Source organism: Leguminivora glycinivorella, chromosome 9 (assembly GCF_023078275.1).
Source record: "Leguminivora glycinivorella isolate SPB_JAAS2020 chromosome 9, LegGlyc_1.1, whole genome shotgun sequence".
NCBI lineage: Eukaryota > Metazoa > Arthropoda > Insecta > Lepidoptera > Tortricidae > Leguminivora > Leguminivora glycinivorella.
Window position 1 is genome coordinate 11492249 of NC_062979.1, and position 17126 is coordinate 11509374.

The window sequence follows — 17126 nt, forward strand, 5'->3', positions numbered from 1 at the left end:
TCTTTATTGTTTTATTATTTAGCGGCCTCCGGCCTCTAAGCCAATCTAATCATTACAAAGTATTATTATTATGCTATTGTGCCAAGGGGCTGTATTAGTTACCTAGTATGTTTTTTTTTTCATACATTAAGTAGGTAGATTATTATATTTATTATACACCACAGTATGAGAAAATTAAACTATCACTAGGCGTCATCCATATATTACGTCACAGTGTAAGGGGGGGGGGGGGGGGGGGGTCATACTAAATGTGACAATCCCCTGTTAAAGGGATACAAAAAAGCGTGACATAGGGGGGGAGAGGTCCAAAAACCTGAAATTTGGTGTGACGTAATATGTGGATGATCCCCAGTAGGTAATTTTTAACCGTCGCCTCATATCTCTCAAGAAGGACGGTTATCAAGTCGTCTGTTTTTTTTTTTTTTTTTTTAATGTTTGTTCCTCGATATCTCCGTCGTTACTGGACCGATTTTGACATTTTTTTTTAATTGAATGTATATCCATACAAATCTGAAAGGCATACATATGGTGATTTTTGTGTTTTTAAAGGAACAGCATGCATTTACGTACGGAACAGTGATATTTGGTGCAGTGGAACTCCTGATGATGGTCAGAATGGAACTCCTCAAATCTGAACGGCACACTTATAGTGACTTTGGTATTTTTATAAGAACAGCATGCACTTTCGTCCAGAACAGTGACATTTGGTGCAGTGGAACTGCTGATGATGGTCAGAACCGAACTCCTCAAATCTGAACGGCACGCTTATAGTGACTTTGGTATTTTTATAAGAACAGCATGCACTTTCGTCCAGAACAGTGACATTTGGTGCAGTGGAACTGCTGATGATGGTCAGAACCGAACTCCTCAAATCTGAACGGCACACTCATAGTGACTTTGGTATTTTTGTAAGAAAAGCATGCATTTAAGTTCAGAACAGTGACATTTATTTAGTTATGTTTTATATTGAGTTTTCAAGTCAAAGTTTGTCAAGGTTCGATTTCTTATAATACAGGATGTAACATTAATGCTGGTGATCCATTTAAGAGCATAACCGGTATCGAATAGCGTTTACGAATACCACTTCCTTTTTTAAAATTAACACCATGAAAATTAAAGGTACTATAGAAGGTAATGTTTAAGCCGTAGGATTTATCTTCGGCAATTATGTTACATAGTGTATAATCGGATTCATGAAGAATTGAGGAAACTCCTCAAACCTTAACGTTATACGTATATTCATTTGTGTTGCCATCTAATAATCATCATTAAAAGCAGTTTAAAAAAATACTTACACATTTCTACATAATCCAACATTCGCAAGTAGCTTTCACGGATTATGCGAAGTTCTTGCCAATGTCACTTCTTCCTGTTCGCAATTCTGGACAATCTGAATTCTACGCAATTAGTATTTCACCTCATTCGCTATTGTGCACAGTTATTACTTGTGGACAGTGGCGATTCTTCCTGTTAGCAATTCTGCACATTCTGAATTGCACACAGTAGTTTTTGACCTCATGCGCTATTATGTGCAGTCATTATTTGTGTACAATAGCGATTCTTCCTGTTCGCAATTCTGCACAATCTAAGTTCCACACAATAGGTATTTCGCCTCATTCGCTACTGTGCACAGCCATTATTTGTGTACAGAATAGTTTCTTCCTATTCTCAATTCTACGCAATCCGAATTCGACGCAATAGGTATTTCACCTCATTCGTTATTGTGCACAGTCATTATTTGTATACAGTATAGTTTCTTCCTATTCGCAATTCTACACAATTCGAATTCCACACAATAGGTATTTCGCCTCATGCGCTATTGTGCACAGTCATTATTTGTGTACAGTATACTTTCTTCCTATTCGCAATTCTACACAATCTGAATTCGACTCAATAGTATTTCACCTCATTCGATTTTATGCACAGTCATTACTTGTGTACAATCTTGTTCTGCACAATCTCAGCTTCGTCAATCCCCGCAAACACGTACACATAGAAACGCAGAAATCTCCTAACATGAGCTATACGTCGCGGAGGAGTTTCATTATAATCTATTATCAGCAGTTGTACTTCATGAAATATCACAATGTGAACTATTATAGCATGACAAATACGAACGTTTCCCGAAAAATACTTAGTAAATAGTAGTAGTAATTATTTAGCAAATATTGGCCTATACCTATAGTCAGCAAAGGTTCGATTTTAACATTTTGTTTACAAGATATTGATATGGTGACTGGTTAGATTTAAATTATATTGAAATTGGGTGTCAAAATTGAATACAGTGCCTGTAACAGCGCCATCTGACACCTAAATGTTATTTTTGCTGAATATGTATAACGGTATAGTTAATATTAATAATGCTATATGGAACTTTGCCTACTCTAGTGCGCCGCGGAAAATCACTTTCTGCGTTTCTATGTGTGCTTATTAGCGGGGATTGAGGAAGCTGAGATTGTGCAAAACAAGATTGTACACAAGTTAGACTGTGCATAAAATCGAATGAGTTGAAATACTATTGGGTTGAATTCAGATTGCGTAGAATTGCGAATAGGAAGAAAGTATACTGTACACAAATAATGACTGTGCACAATATCGCATGAGGCGAAATACCTATTGTGTGGAATTCGAATTGTGTAGAATTGCGAATAGGAAGAAACTATACTGTATACATATACAAATAATGACTGTACACAATAACGAATGAGATGAAATACCTATTGCGTCGAATTCGGATTGCGTAAAATTGAGAATAGGAAGAAACTATTCTGTACACAAATAATGGCTGTGCACAGTAGCGAATGAGGCGAAATACCTATTGTGTGGAACTTAGATTGTGCAGAATTGCAAACAGGAAGAATCGCTATTGTACACAAATAATGACTGCACATAATAGCGCATGAGGTCAAAAACTACTGTGTGCAATTTAGAATGTGCAGAATTGCGAACAGGAAGAATCGCCACTGTCTACAAGTAATAACTGTGCACAATAGCGAATGAGGTGAAATACTAATTGCGTAGAATTCAGATTGTCCAGAATTGCGAACAGGAAGAAGTGACATTGGCAAGAACGTCGCATAATCCGCTTTCACCAGAACCCGAAAGGCGACGGTTTTTTTTTTCTTAAAAATTATACATTTTATACTCATGCACGCTTATGAGAATGGAGATAGGTGTATTCCGTGTAGGTATTGCTTAAAATAGGCAAGGGATTACGGTAGGTAAGGGATTACTGTCGCCCACATGAACACACGGTAGGTTGTAAATGCGTTGCCAGTACTTAATATGGAAAACATTATTTTTGACTGTCATATTGGTCCGGAAATGCTGCAGAAGACGATGGAGACAGTTAATTCCAGAGAGTTTTAAGGATGATGGAGGAAGATGTTCTCGTGAACAAATATCGTGAGGAAACCGGACTAATTCCAATAAGGTTAAGTTTACCCTTCGGGTTGGAAGGTCAGATGGCAGTCGCTTTCGTAAAAACTTGTGCCTACGCCGCCAAATCTTTTAATTAGTTGGCAAAGCGGACCCCAGGCTTCCATGAGCCGTGGCAAATGCCGGGATAACGCAAAGAGGATGTGGAGAAAGATGTTCTCCATCTCTTTAAATGTCCCATGATTGCTATTTTGCTAAATAAACCATCCGTCTAGTCAACAATGACACATGCATTTTAAATATATCTAATTAAATGTTACCTTCATGTTTTTACATGTTGTAGCAACATGTAAAAATCATATCGACTGCAGCGCCACCTATTGTCGAGTAGCGAAAACGTTCCGCTCCACATTTGTAGTTCAGTACTGTCATTACTAGACGGCGCTTGTAGGAACGATGTCGAAACAGATATTTTGAGGAGAACTACTCTTCAGAAAATTAAACGAGACTTCGAGTTAAACGAAAGGTAGGTACTGTTATTGAGTTCAACATAATTAAAACTGTTTTCTTTTATCAATCATGTGCAGAATGTCGGGCTAGAGCCACAAACTGAATTAAACGAACTATTATCAACTATGGGTCTTGCTTGCAGTTTATAGCAAATTATTCCCACTGTTATAATAAGGCCTGATTTAGACGGCGTGCGAACTCGCATGAGAGATTTTAGTTACATTGCGGGCTGTTGAGGTTACATACAATTTTGCACAGCCACCAAATACCGCAATGTAATAAAACTCGTATGCGAGTTCTCGTACCGTCTAAATGGGCGTAATGATTGGTAAATGGTGACCCAAATGACTAGTAGGGGCGTTTCCCAGATATATAACATGCTGATTGTTATTCATCCTTACCTGTTCTGAAACCACCTGCAGTACTGACTTCTAATTGTATAACACATCTGTCCTCATATTCTTGTGAATGGATCATGTCGTTCACGAAGACGAGTGCCTCGTAATGTAATTTTTCAGTACAGATGGTCGTTTTTTTACGCACTAGTTCGAGAAGTGGTTCATTATATGCCAGGTCGAAACTTCGAGGCTCATCTGTACTGAAAAACGTCGTACAATACACGTGCGAAAAGGAAATTCGTAACTCGTGTCGATTTAAAACACTCCCTTCATCGTGTTTTAATTTATCGCCACTCGTTTCGAACTTCCTTTTTTACGCACTTGTATCGTAATGTACTATTATTAAAGGTTTCATTTGGCACATATGCGCGTCATCGTGTATGACATGAACTGTGTTTGAAATTTTAAGCTTCATTCATGCAACTAAACCATATTGTAGCGCCATGCTACTTTTACGTTCGACTTTTACATGACATTTATTTTATAAGTATGAAACATGTACAGCATGCATTTACAATGTGATTTAGTTGTTTCAGAATGATAAACAGGGGTAAATTAAAAGTAAAAGAACAACTAATATAAACATCTTTTTTTATTCCAACTTATAACCGTACATAATATACACAGTACAAAAAAAACTTGCTTTCGCCTAATACAGCAATAAGGACAAAAGAAATTGTCACATATCTTGTTTAACTATTATTTGTAACATACTAACCAAATTGAGAAATCTAATATAGGAGAAACTTATCTACACGCAGTGTTTAATGTACAATGCTTCGAGCGAATACGTTTACTTCAATACAATAACTTAAAAGTATACATTTCTTAATATGTACTCGATGGAATTCGAATTAAAAATTTACACAATACATACATATCACTAGAACTACAAATAAGCCGTAAATAACCTGAAGAGTTTATTTTGTATTTCGATTAAGGAACATAAAACATATCCACATCTCGACAATATCACCGTATTCAGACTAATTTACATTGCACATTCTCCGATCGCGACAGTCGGACTAAATCACATTTCGAGTACATTTACACACACAACTGGTACACATTCCACGCGACGCTTAACAATGGCATCTTACATACGAAACGCGGGTCACTCGCTCCCAATCTTACGTTTAAATGCGGAACTTAGCTAACGTTACGTTCGAGGTTGAGATCAAATGCGGGCTCGGCGGTAGCGAGCGCTCGCGGCCTACTCCGCCGCCAGCGCCTCCTCCAGGCAGCACAGCGAGTCCTTGACGGCGTGGTACACGATGTTCTTGATCTGCAGCTTGTCCTCCTTGTTGGAGTGCTGCCGCGACAGCCGCCGGAACTGCTGCGCCAGCTCGAAGCAGCGCGACACGTTCTCCGGCGACACGAAGTCCTCCGCCACCTTGACGCAGTCGAGCAGGTTGCGCACCTGGTGCGGCGCGCCCGCCGGCACGAACACGGCGTCGCCCGGGCACTGCAGCACCGCGTACCCCTCCACGCCGTACTCGCGGTACAGCCGCTCGCGCAGCGCCGCGTCCAGGTACCACGTCTGGTCGTGCACGGGGTCGTGCTGCGCGCGCGGACGGGCGCCGCGCTCCAGCTCGGCGCGCACCAGCAGGTCGCGGATCTTGTCGGCGTCGCGCGCGGCGTAGATGTGCCACAGCGCCGCGGGCGGCTTGAGGCGCGCGCGCCGCCGCGACAGCACGTCCGCGCCGGCCTCCTCGGCGGCGCGCGCCGCCTCGCGCGCGCGCTCCGGCGCGTCGGCGGGCGCGCTCGCGTGCACCATCACGTTCACGGCGTCGCTCACGTCCAGGTGCAGGTTGGTGGTGCCGCCGGCGCCGCCGTACGCGGTGTACATCTTGGGCCCGAGGTCGGGGCGCACGAAGCACTCGGGCAGACGTGCCGCCAGGTTGAGCTTGCCGGCGCGGGACGTGTACTCGCCGAGCGGCAGCACGCGCATGAGGTCCTCGAAGCGCGTGGGCAGCAGCTCTGCGAAGTCCTCGCCGGGCGGCCAGTCCTTGAGCTTGAGCACCATGGGCGCGCCGCGCTCGTCGCGCAGGCGCTTGCCGGCGAGCTCGAAGCCGTCCCAGAACTTGCGCGCGGGCTGGTTGGGCACGACGAGGCCGGACGCGCAGTTGACGAGGTCGACCCGCGTGTCGCCGAAGTCGCGCGAGAAGCTCTCGGGGCTCCACAGGTCCTTGTCCAGCAAATTGGACAGGTCCGACACTAGCACGGGCTGACCGCGTTTCCACTGGTCCTAAAACAAAATGAAAATAACATTAGTACACATACAAATTGACAAATATGTGTACAATTTACGAGTAAAAAATCACGTAAAATGTGGAAAGCAATTTTAAATGACGCGACAGCCCATAATTAGACCAATGAGTTTCAACATTTTGGACACATCAAAAACTGACTCAACTTTTACCATCCCAATGTCTACTCGATGCGATTACTTGTCAATAAAAAATACTAATCTGCACGACTTCGAACATTAGCAACATAGATATTTACCTGGAAAGGTTTGTAGTTGCCGGGATGCTTGGGATCGGTGAGGTGCAGCAGGCGGCCGTCGCACAGCCAGGCGTGCGGCACGTCGGGGTACAGCACCTTGGACTCGGTCAGCGTCATGATGCGCACGGGCAGCTCGTCGCGGTTGCGTCCGCTGCGCTCGTAACGCTTCACGACTGTAGATACGGCGAAAGGCTTCGTTTCTTCGTCTTCGCCTTTCTTCTCATCGACCACGCTCGATATGACATCTGAAGTCGCCAATGTATCCCCTTTGGTTTTCTTTTGTTTCTTCTTAGGGGGTTCTGCCGCGTCGGGCGCGGGTCTTATTAATAGTTCTCGTAAAGTAGAGAAGTTTCCGCCCTCCTCGCCGGAGTCGCTCGAGCTGGAGTCGGATTTCTCCTCTTTCTCGGTCTTGAGCGGAATGTCGGAGAGCCAGCTCACGACAGGACTGCCCGTTTTTCCGTTCTCTGACTTGATTGGCGAACTGCCGTTGGTAGGACCGTTTTCCTCTTTCACGTCCTCCTTTTTCACATTCTGTAATGTAAAAAATAAACATTAAAATAAAATAAATATTGGGGACACCTTACACAAATCAACTTAGCCCCAAACTAAGCAAAGCTTGTACTATGGGTGCTAAGCGACGATATACATACTTAAATACATAAATACATACTTATATACATAGAGACATCCATGACTTAGGAACAAATATCTGTGCTCATCACACAAATAAATGCCCTTACCAGCATTCGAACCCAGGACCGCGGCTTAGCAGGCAGGGTCACTACCGACTGAGCCAGACCGGTCGTCATTAACATTATCTCATCGTTATCATTTACGTTTGGCATTGATTCACGTTTTTTTTTTTTTTTTTATACTACGTCGGTGGCAAACAAGCATACGGCCCGCCTGATGTAAAGCGGTCACCGTAACCTATGGACGCCTGCAACTCAAACAGTGTCACATGCGCGTTGCCACCCCATTAGAAACTTGTACACTCCCTTTTGCTAAGTACACAGTAAAAAGGAGTGTACAAGCTCCTAGGAGGGTTCGGGTTGCCGACGACTCAAAGGACAATAGACGGAACAAGTTAGTTCCGTAAGTCCTCCCGTCATCAGCACACCGCACCCTCGCTGAGCTCTGGCAGCCTTACTCACCGGCAGGAACACAACACTATGAGTAGGGTCTAGTGCTATTTGGCTGCGGTCTTCTGTAAGGCGGAGGTACTACCCCAGTTGGGCTCTGCTCTAGATTCGAGCGAGACGATATCCGCTGTGCTGTGCCCTACCACACAAAGCGGAATATCACTCGCTATGCCCTACCTCCTACGTGAGGAAAGAGCCCATTTATCCTTTTAAACTCATCGGGAAATATGTTGTTCATGTACGCAATGATATACCGTTTAGGTACTTTGTATCATTCATTTAACGAGAAATAAAATGACATGAATTAAAAGGCAATCATCATGTCATGTTAAAAAAAAATTATACAAAAGGTAGAATAACAATACAATTGAAGAACAAGGTTATTTCTGATCTCATTTAGCAAGTAGACAGAAACCAATGTACCTGTTTTAACATACCAAGTAAGAGTAATATTTCTCTTTTTGACTGAAACTTCAGTGTAGATCTCCGAATGGGCTCCATAATTGACTGCTAAGTTAATTACGATAAATCACTAACCATTGTCGCCAGTCCTCATAAAATTTTGAATTTGTCAAATCTAACCTTTTATAGCATGAAAATAATTATTATGTACCAAGACAAGCGTCATCGCCAGACAGAATTCCACAAGATGTGTCAAATTATTTGGTCACCATGTCCGAACTCTGGTCATCGTGAACAACGCGATCTATAATCAAGATTATATTTCTGATATTCTCACTTTCTGCATGAAGTTGATGAGCAGCTGGCGCGCCTTGGCGCGCAGGTCGGGCGGCGGGTCGGCGGCGGCGCCGCACGCGCACGGCGGCAGCGCCCACGCCGCGCGCGCCGCGTGCGCGCGCGACGACGCCAGGCCCAGCGCGCCGCCCGCTGCGATCTGCGTTAGTAGTAACCGTCGCACTGGGTGCGCGCCGCCGGATGTGCAGAGTAACCATCTGTAAATGGACAAGTAACGTAACGTAAGCATAACCCAAAATAATGCAAGGGACAAAAATTAAGGACCATTGAAATTAAGTTTTGTTTTGGCATTCGAAACCTTATGATTTTGTAAGTAATAAGTTCTTAAATAATTCCTAAAGACTTGATTTTGTTAAATCACAGTGATAAACTATGTTAACGGCTAGCCGTGACGTATTAGCGTCATTCATTGGTATTTGGTATTATGTGAAAGGTAACTAAGATAGGTACAATTTATTGATAAACTGCCTGACACAATCTGTGTCTGCTACTGAACAAAAACTTGCGATCATCGTACTTAGTTTTTGTTCAGTTTGATTATGTAAATTAAAAAGACGAATAAACTAAAAACTCTTTTGAATGATATTGTCTTCGGTTACTATAGTTTCCATAGTTTTTATTTCTTTTCAATGAGTACAGAAAGACCGTTCAGAAACAATAAAAAATGGTGCAGGTAAAATCCATGAACTGCAAACACTATTGTTATATTTTGAGGAGATTTTAAGCATGTTTTTACGAATTTTAATATCAGATCGTTTTTCTTTCGTGTATGATATCTACTTCTAGGTTGATCATGTTACAATATGAAATCGGCAATGAAGGAAAGTGGAACTTACCCAAATGAATCTCTCTCGACGTTCGAGTTGGCATTAGAAGAGTTATTCGTTTCACTGGTGGTGTTAGCTGACTCGCCAGACGTCCGGGACTGTCAAAAAGATTTAACGTTAGAATGAATGTATAACATTTACAATCATGAAGATTCTATTGTGAAATAATGACCTAGTTGTCCTAGTTATTAATAATTACATTTAACGAGATCCCTTAAAGGGATGAGTTATTGCATTATCTGTGTGTTATGTGCTTGTTTTGTGTAATAAGAGTTTTAAGACATTGTAAGAGAGTATTCTCATTATATCAAAAGTCCGATTGAAAAAATCTGTGCGGGCAAGAAGTTTATGTACCTTATAGCAGTCTAGGCAGACGACGAAGCCGCACTTTCCGCACGTCCAGTGGAAGTTGAAGAGCGTCGTCTCGCACACGTCGCAGATCTCTCGCACGCCCTGCACCACGCGCTTCCACGCTATCGTCTTGTCTGTAACAACACAATGACCTACTTAGTAAACATAGTACGAAGGTCAACACCCTACAATTATTTCTTATCATAGCTCAAACTTCACACGCATACAATTGTTTCTTTATTATAACTTAACTACACATATTTATTCTGAAACGAAACGTAATGGTCAATTCATGTGAAAATAATTTATTTCTGGCTACGACATCTTCATACTCTAGAACTAAATCAATTACTTGTATAGTCATTACTCATTCATCATCATCATCCTCCTTGCGTTATCCCGGCGTTTGCCACGGCTCATGGGAGCCTGGGGTCCGCTTTGACAACTAATCCCAAGATTTGGCGTAGGCACTAACGAAAGCGATTGCCACCTGACCTTCCAACCCGAAGGGTAACTGATTGGAATTAGTTTGGTTTCTCACGATGTTTTCCTTCACCGAAAAGCGACTGGCAAATATCAAATGACATTTCGCATAAGTTCCGAAAAACTCATTGGTACAGAACCCGCGACTTCCGGATCGAAAGTCGCACGCTCTTACCGCTAGGCCACCAGCGCTTCTATAGTCATTACTCATTATTATGTACAAATAATGCTTCATTCGGGTTGAATTTTCTTATCCCAATCAACAACAGAACAATTACTGCAAATCAGAAATGTTATTTCTATACATATTTTCATTGAATTTATTGCCTTGCTAGTAGCTGATAATAGTGACTAATACCTAAAGTCTTGCTCACAAAACATTGAAGGGTGCTAAATAAAAACAGGTAAACGTAAATATTTCCTTATGTATCTACATTAGTTACAAATGGATTCATTGTTACGATCAACTTCCTTATTAATAATCCATTAATGTTTTTTCGTACTTAGCAAAGGAACATTTTAGTAAATACATTAGCTTCTAAATAGTTCGGCAATTACTCGTAGTTATCTGTGCTCCAATACCGTATTCATCGTTGTTTATAGTTAGGGCGGTGGCGTAGGACAAAGGGCGATAAACCTTTTTATGAGCAACTTAAATGTCTTCAGCACTCTCAGCATGACTAATAAAAGAACACACTTAAAATCAGACGATTGAACTACGAAGTCAAACTACGCTACAGAATTGCCAGTAAAATGATAATCCTAGCAGGTAGGCAGCTTTGTTTAAAAGCATGGTTTTAAAAAAACTCTTTGAACAAAGGACTACAGAAACGGCCTGGATTGGTGTTATTTAAAACGCCGCCGGAAAACCGTTGTTGTTTCTACGAGAATGATAATTTCTGAAAGCATTTGCATATGTATTTTTGTCACTTTTTTTATTTTTTATTTAAAATAAAGTCTGTTTACAAAACTCACTCTTTTTCCCTGTAACTATTCAAGCTCTCTTCGGCTAAGCAAATATATTTGATAACAGTTACTCGGACTAATAATAAAGTTAATTCCATTAGTTCCCTGTAATCTTATCAAGTAAACAGACTACTAACCACGAACTCTTAATAAATTAATCGCCTCTATCCGGTACTCGAAGCGGACCTGCTACGAGTACTTGACCTACATCTACCGAACGCCTGCACTATACCGGACTATTTTAGACGACAATAGAATTCGTTTACTAAACAAGGATATAGCGGGGTCATGTACATGACAGTATCAAAATTGGTCATCAGCGTTTGTTATTCAAATTGACGTTACGCGTAAACCGTTTTCAAATTCGAGCGAAATTACGTAAATTCTAGCAATCTATTTGTATCCACCATCATCGAATATATTTAGAAGAAATCTGTTATGTACGAATATCTCCAAACTATCTCCAAACGAGTTTCCAAGAATAAAATTAAATGATAACGGTATAAATAAGTGTAGCAATCTACATGATTCTTACCATCATTCTGGTGGTGTAATTCCGCCTCCTTCTCCTGTTGTAGCAGTTCACAGAACTGGTCACCAATTTCCCGCAGGAGGAAACAACTCATCTCTATGTCTAATTCTGCCGCTCCCGCTGAAGATGAGAGCCAAAGTTTCTTGTCCTCCTAAAACAAAAAAGAATATGTTTAGATATGATACGCAAAGCTTATAGTATCAAAATGATTTCAATGTTTAAAGCAGATATTTACCTCTTCAGCATCTTTGTACGGATCTGAGAATCCGGCAATGGCTAGTTGCCTGTTCTTGGCATACTTCAGTCTTCTAAAATGGTAAAAGCGACAGAATATGTTTGGCATATCCTTGTCGCGCTGCGCGGGCGACCAGCGGCACTCGCGGCACTTGGCGAGGCGCGGCGCCACCTCGCAGCACGAGCCGTTCTGCAGGAAGGTCTCGGGCCCGGGCTTGCCGCGCGCGGTGGACGGCGTGCGACGCGGCGGCTCGTCCTTGCGCCGCCCGCCGCGGCCGCCGCCGCCGCCGCGCGTCCTCCGGCCTCGCGCGCGCCCGCCGCCTCCTCTTTTGCTGGAGGTGCTGCCGCTCCCGCTTCCGCTCGCTCCCGAATCAGAATCTTTATCGTCGCTCTCCTTGTCACTTTCGCTGCCGCTCTCCGAAGCCTTCTTCTTTTTGGGCTCGTCGCCGGCTTTTCGCGGCACCGCGCCCTTTTTTCTTTTCGCTTTCGGCGGTTTTCTCTTTGGTGGGGACGTGGACTCGCGTTCCGAACTCGAGCTGTCGCGCTCGGCGTCTTCGACTCGGCCGTTCATCTCTTTAGGTTTCCTAGGTTTAGAGTTCTTCCGCGCCCCCGTCTGCCTCTGTATCGACTTGGCGGCGACGGGAACGATGATATTTGAGCTAGAATCGTCCTGCTCGGACACTCTGTTGATGGCCATGGGCAGCGTGATGCAGGTGCCGCCTCCCCCGGAGCAGTCGCCCTCGCCGATCGGCGCGGTCTCGTGCCTCTGGAGCCAGGCCTTCTTTCCCAGATGGCGCACCGGCGCGGAGCCGTCCCGGGGGTTGGGCGAGGCGGTCTTGGCCGGCGTGTCCACGTCCGCCACCGGCGTGACCGGCGGCGTGGCCGGCGGCGCGGGCGGCGTGGGCGCGGGCGCGGGCGCCGCGGGGGGCGACGTGGCCTGCGGGGGGACGGGCGTGGCGGGCGCGGGGCTCGCCGAGGGGGTGACTGAGGGTGCGGGCGAGGCGCCAGCGGCCTTTTCGGGCGTCTCGACGCTTCCGTCGGCTGAAGGTACTCGGACGTCGCACGGGGGGCCCGGCGCTTGAGGTGCGGGTTCGGAGCCGTGCGGCGTTCGCCCGGCGCTGGCCGCGGCGCTCGCTATTAGGGGTTCCGGGGCCGGTAGCTCCTCTAGCCGCCGCCGCTTCGCTTCCGAATCCGCGGGTTCGAAGGGGCACCGTCTTCTTGGCGATAGTCGGTCGGAATCATCCGTCCGCGAGACGCCGAGATCGAGGGGTTGCGTTTGGCACGGGGACGAGGACGACGCGTCGCTGGGCGGCCGCGGCGGCCGGGCGTGCGCGGCCGGCGGTGGCCGCGTCCGCAGCGCCGGCGAGTACGCCGACGGAGGGGGGTAAGGAATCGGCGGAGGATCCGCTTTACTTAGTTGCAGCGCCGGTTCCACGGCGACCGCGAAGTGAGCCGGACTAGGCGCGTTGCTGCTCGGTTTCCCGTATATGTGCGGCGGCGCGGGGCTGGACACTTTCGGCTTGGCGGGTGCCTGTTGGTAGTAAGCGGCGGGTGATCGCTGCGGCGGCGGCTGATATAGCGGCCGGCGATTGTTCTTGTCCTGAGCGGGTAACGCCGCGTGCGGGGAGGTTTGTAGCGCGGGATGCGGATGAGAGGGCGCATGCGGCGATAGGCCAGTCCGGTACGGCCGCGACGGTAGGTAGTGCGGGGACGGCTCGCTCCGGGGCTTGCTAGGGTACGGGTGCTTCTGTTCGAGGTGGATTTGTTTGGCGTCGTGTTTCACTATCACAGAATTTTTTTCCGGCACTAGCGGCGGCGGCGCCGGCAGGTGCTGGTCTTTGAGTTTATCGTAGGCGCGGTAGGAGGGGTAGTTGTAGGGGGTGAAGTTGGGCTCGCCCTTGGGCAGGGCGGGGTGCGGGGGTTTCTCCGGCTTGGAGGGGAGCGCGAGGCGCGCGTGCGGATGGTAGTCCGTGGGCGCGGGCTGGCGCGGCGCGGGCGGGTGGCCGGGGGGCGAGTAGTAGGCGCGGTCGGGCAGCGGCGCGCGCAGCCGCTCGTGCTCGGCGCCCGCGCCGCGCGCCGGCCCCAGGCTGTTCAGCAGCGACCACGACATGTTCCGCTCCCGCTGTTAACAACGATAAATCTTTACGATACCATGTCTAATTTCGTTTGCATGAAATTGTAAAAGCCGAAATGTATGAAATGACGTTTGAAACTTTGAACCTCCATGTTCAAGCCGACAGGACGGCGATAACTACTACTTAATGAAAATGATAGAAACCTTTTGATTGGCTAGCCTCAGAGATTCCTCGAAGTGCCTCGACACTAGTTTCGAGGCGGCATTCTCTTGATCTCTCCTTTCCTTCTCTTCTCTCTCTTGCTTTTCCCTTTCTCTCTCGCGTTCTATCCGTTCTCTCTCCTTTTCTTTCTGCTGTTTTTCCAACAGCTCTCGTTCCTGATCCCTTCGTTCTCTGTAACCAAAGAAAAGACATTTAGTCACGCTACAGAAGTATTATACGGTAAAGATTACTAAATAGGTATGTACTATAAAACACACGAGTAAGGTTTTCCAACGTGCTAAGTACATAAATGGCATGTCAAACACGGCAATATGGTTGCGATGAAGTCATAGTTTACACGATGTGGTTGTTAAACTTGCACGAGGCGCTGATTATTATGAATAAATATGAAATGCTAAACAGCATTCCTGACCTTCCAACGACTTCGAACATATTTCGACGAAAATAAGCCAAACCAGTTTACCCTCCAATCGACCTTTTAAGAAACAATACGGAACATGCGTTAGATACTAGTTATTATATAAAGGAATGATGTATAGATTGGTGATGATTGTTTCCAATGAGCTTATGCGGTGATAATGACTCGAGCCACTTGGCGCGAGCGTCTGGTCCGCGTAACTAGGTCAAGGTCAAATCGGTTTAAATGACGAAGCCGTTTTTAAGGCGACCAATAATACTTTTACTCGTATTTACTGTATACAGGACAAAGATGACGTTTATGTGCATGCTTTACAAAGGAAGAAATAGTTCTTCCAACCAGATGCTACATGGTATTAGGCCTACTTTATAAGAATCGCTAATAGGAATCAGTATAATCATGATCGTAACGACTTTATACCTAGTAATTATCCTATATTATCCTATAACAACAGATACATATCTTTCCTCTTTATCAGCAAACATAATAATTAAAACGCCACAGTATAGTCCTCACTTCGTCAGAATTTCCACATATAAAATTCAAAGTAGTAAAGTCGATATTATTGTCCATATCCGTCTGTTTGTATTACTACTTACCTACTACACAAATTGCATTCAAGTCATTAAACCGCGCGAACCTTGCGCCATTACCATAACGATTATGGCCGGTAATGATTGCACGATACTCGGTAAAAATAGCATTTCCGTTATTCATTTACCAATTAGCGACGTAGCCACAATCACGTAAGCTTATCTAACGATGCACTCACTTTTCACTTTTGTTAATGGATATCGTAATGGCAAAATTGTTATTTTTGTTAAAATCACGTAAATACATTCGTGCAAACGTGATATAAATTAAATACTTTCTCATTCGTAGATAATAATGGTTAATTGAAACGTTTTTACAATAATCTTTTAGCATAGTAGATAACGATAAGCACCCATTACTTTTTGACAATCGTCTGACGTATAGATTCAATATAGATTAGCTACACCATAGACAAATCCGGACGGCATCTATTACCTTTTTGAACCACCTACCGGGCGCCATAAATAGCTTAAAACGTTTACACACGACTTGTTTACTCAACGATTAAAGCGACTTTCAAACTCTCCGTGCCGTGAGAAATGATCATGGTGATAAATAAGATAAACTCGCATGAATGACGTCAATTCGCTTCGCGCGTAGGCGTTTATTTTGACACTATTGGCCACTACCTAACCTTGTTTTGGTTAGGTTAAATTATTTTAAAAAATCATAAACATTTTAAGTCACATAGATCTGCTCTGTATCAAAATACCTTTTTAGTACGGTATCCTAATAGAAACCATCATAGGGGAGCATTCAATTGAACGAGCAATCCCAACTATCGTTAAACTTCACGACAACAAGAAAATACCAAGAATGTCCGGATCTACCGCACTCTACACAAATTAAATTCACGGTCCGTTGTGCGGAAAGCGGAACCCCGGATCGTCACGATACCTAATTCATTGAAGACTCCAGCCCTGCCCGAGTCACAGGTTTCAACATTTGTCGGATACTAATACTAATTATTCTTAATCCGGTAAACAGTTCACGGGCAGCAAAAATGGACCACGAAATCAGATTGCCAAATATTACCATGTGGCACATCATAAACTCTCATCTTTCAGTAATCACCATCGTTATTATAAAAGTTTTACAACTATGCATTGTAAACCGGTTCAGTCAGTCGTAAAAGCGTCACTTGAAAACTCGTTCACAAAAAGATTTTTTTTTGTAACAATGCCATAAGCCGGCAACTGGGTCACATTATTGGGTGGGTTGGACAAACCCATTGGCCCTAACACATCAAATATGTAATTTAGTACCTAATTAATTGAAAGATGTATCAACAAAATGTAAAATGTATTAACACTAATGTAGTAAAAATAATAACTTAACTTAATTTTACTGTTTGCTAATAAATCATTTGAAGTTACAATTTTATTATGATTATTATGAATAATGTACCAAATTAAGTAACAATGATCTGCATGTATATGACTATACTATGTATTATAAATTGACGTATAAATATTTTACTTTTATGAATAAATGATCTGAATCTGGGCATTAAGGCCAGTGAATTAGACCCATGACAATAAAACGCCACAAAGAGACGTTTGACCGGTTTGGCTTTGAAAGTCTTGATCTCGATAAGAGTATTTACAGGAAAGTTTAAATAATAATGCAATGTGTATTGTCTAGGTTTTGAGAAATGTCTCATGTTAAATTGAATTTACACATTATAATATGATATAGTTGATATACATTTGAATAAGTATCTTCAGGCAAT

The 17126-nt window shown here is 44.1% G+C and overlaps 1 protein-coding gene across 1 annotated transcript in view; it reads right to left on the bottom strand.

Moving 5' to 3' along the window:
- Positions 1–4860: 4860 nt before the first annotated feature.
- The window catches only part of LOC125229845 (lysine-specific demethylase 3B-like), a gene marked incomplete at its 5' end in the record, with an annotated part of 40356 nt that continues 28090 nt past the window's right edge, over positions 4861–17126 (bottom strand). The window contains 8 exons of the mRNA XM_048134786.1: positions 4861–6534; positions 6795–7325; positions 8676–8889; positions 9529–9617; positions 9874–10004; positions 11855–12002; positions 12087–14207; positions 14364–14553. Of these exons, the coding sequence (XP_047990743.1) occupies positions 5500–6534; positions 6795–7325; positions 8676–8889; positions 9529–9617; positions 9874–10004; positions 11855–12002; positions 12087–14207; positions 14364–14553 (4459 nt within the window). The remainder of the gene's footprint in view (positions 6535–6794; positions 7326–8675; positions 8890–9528; positions 9618–9873; positions 10005–11854; positions 12003–12086; positions 14208–14363; positions 14554–17126) is intronic.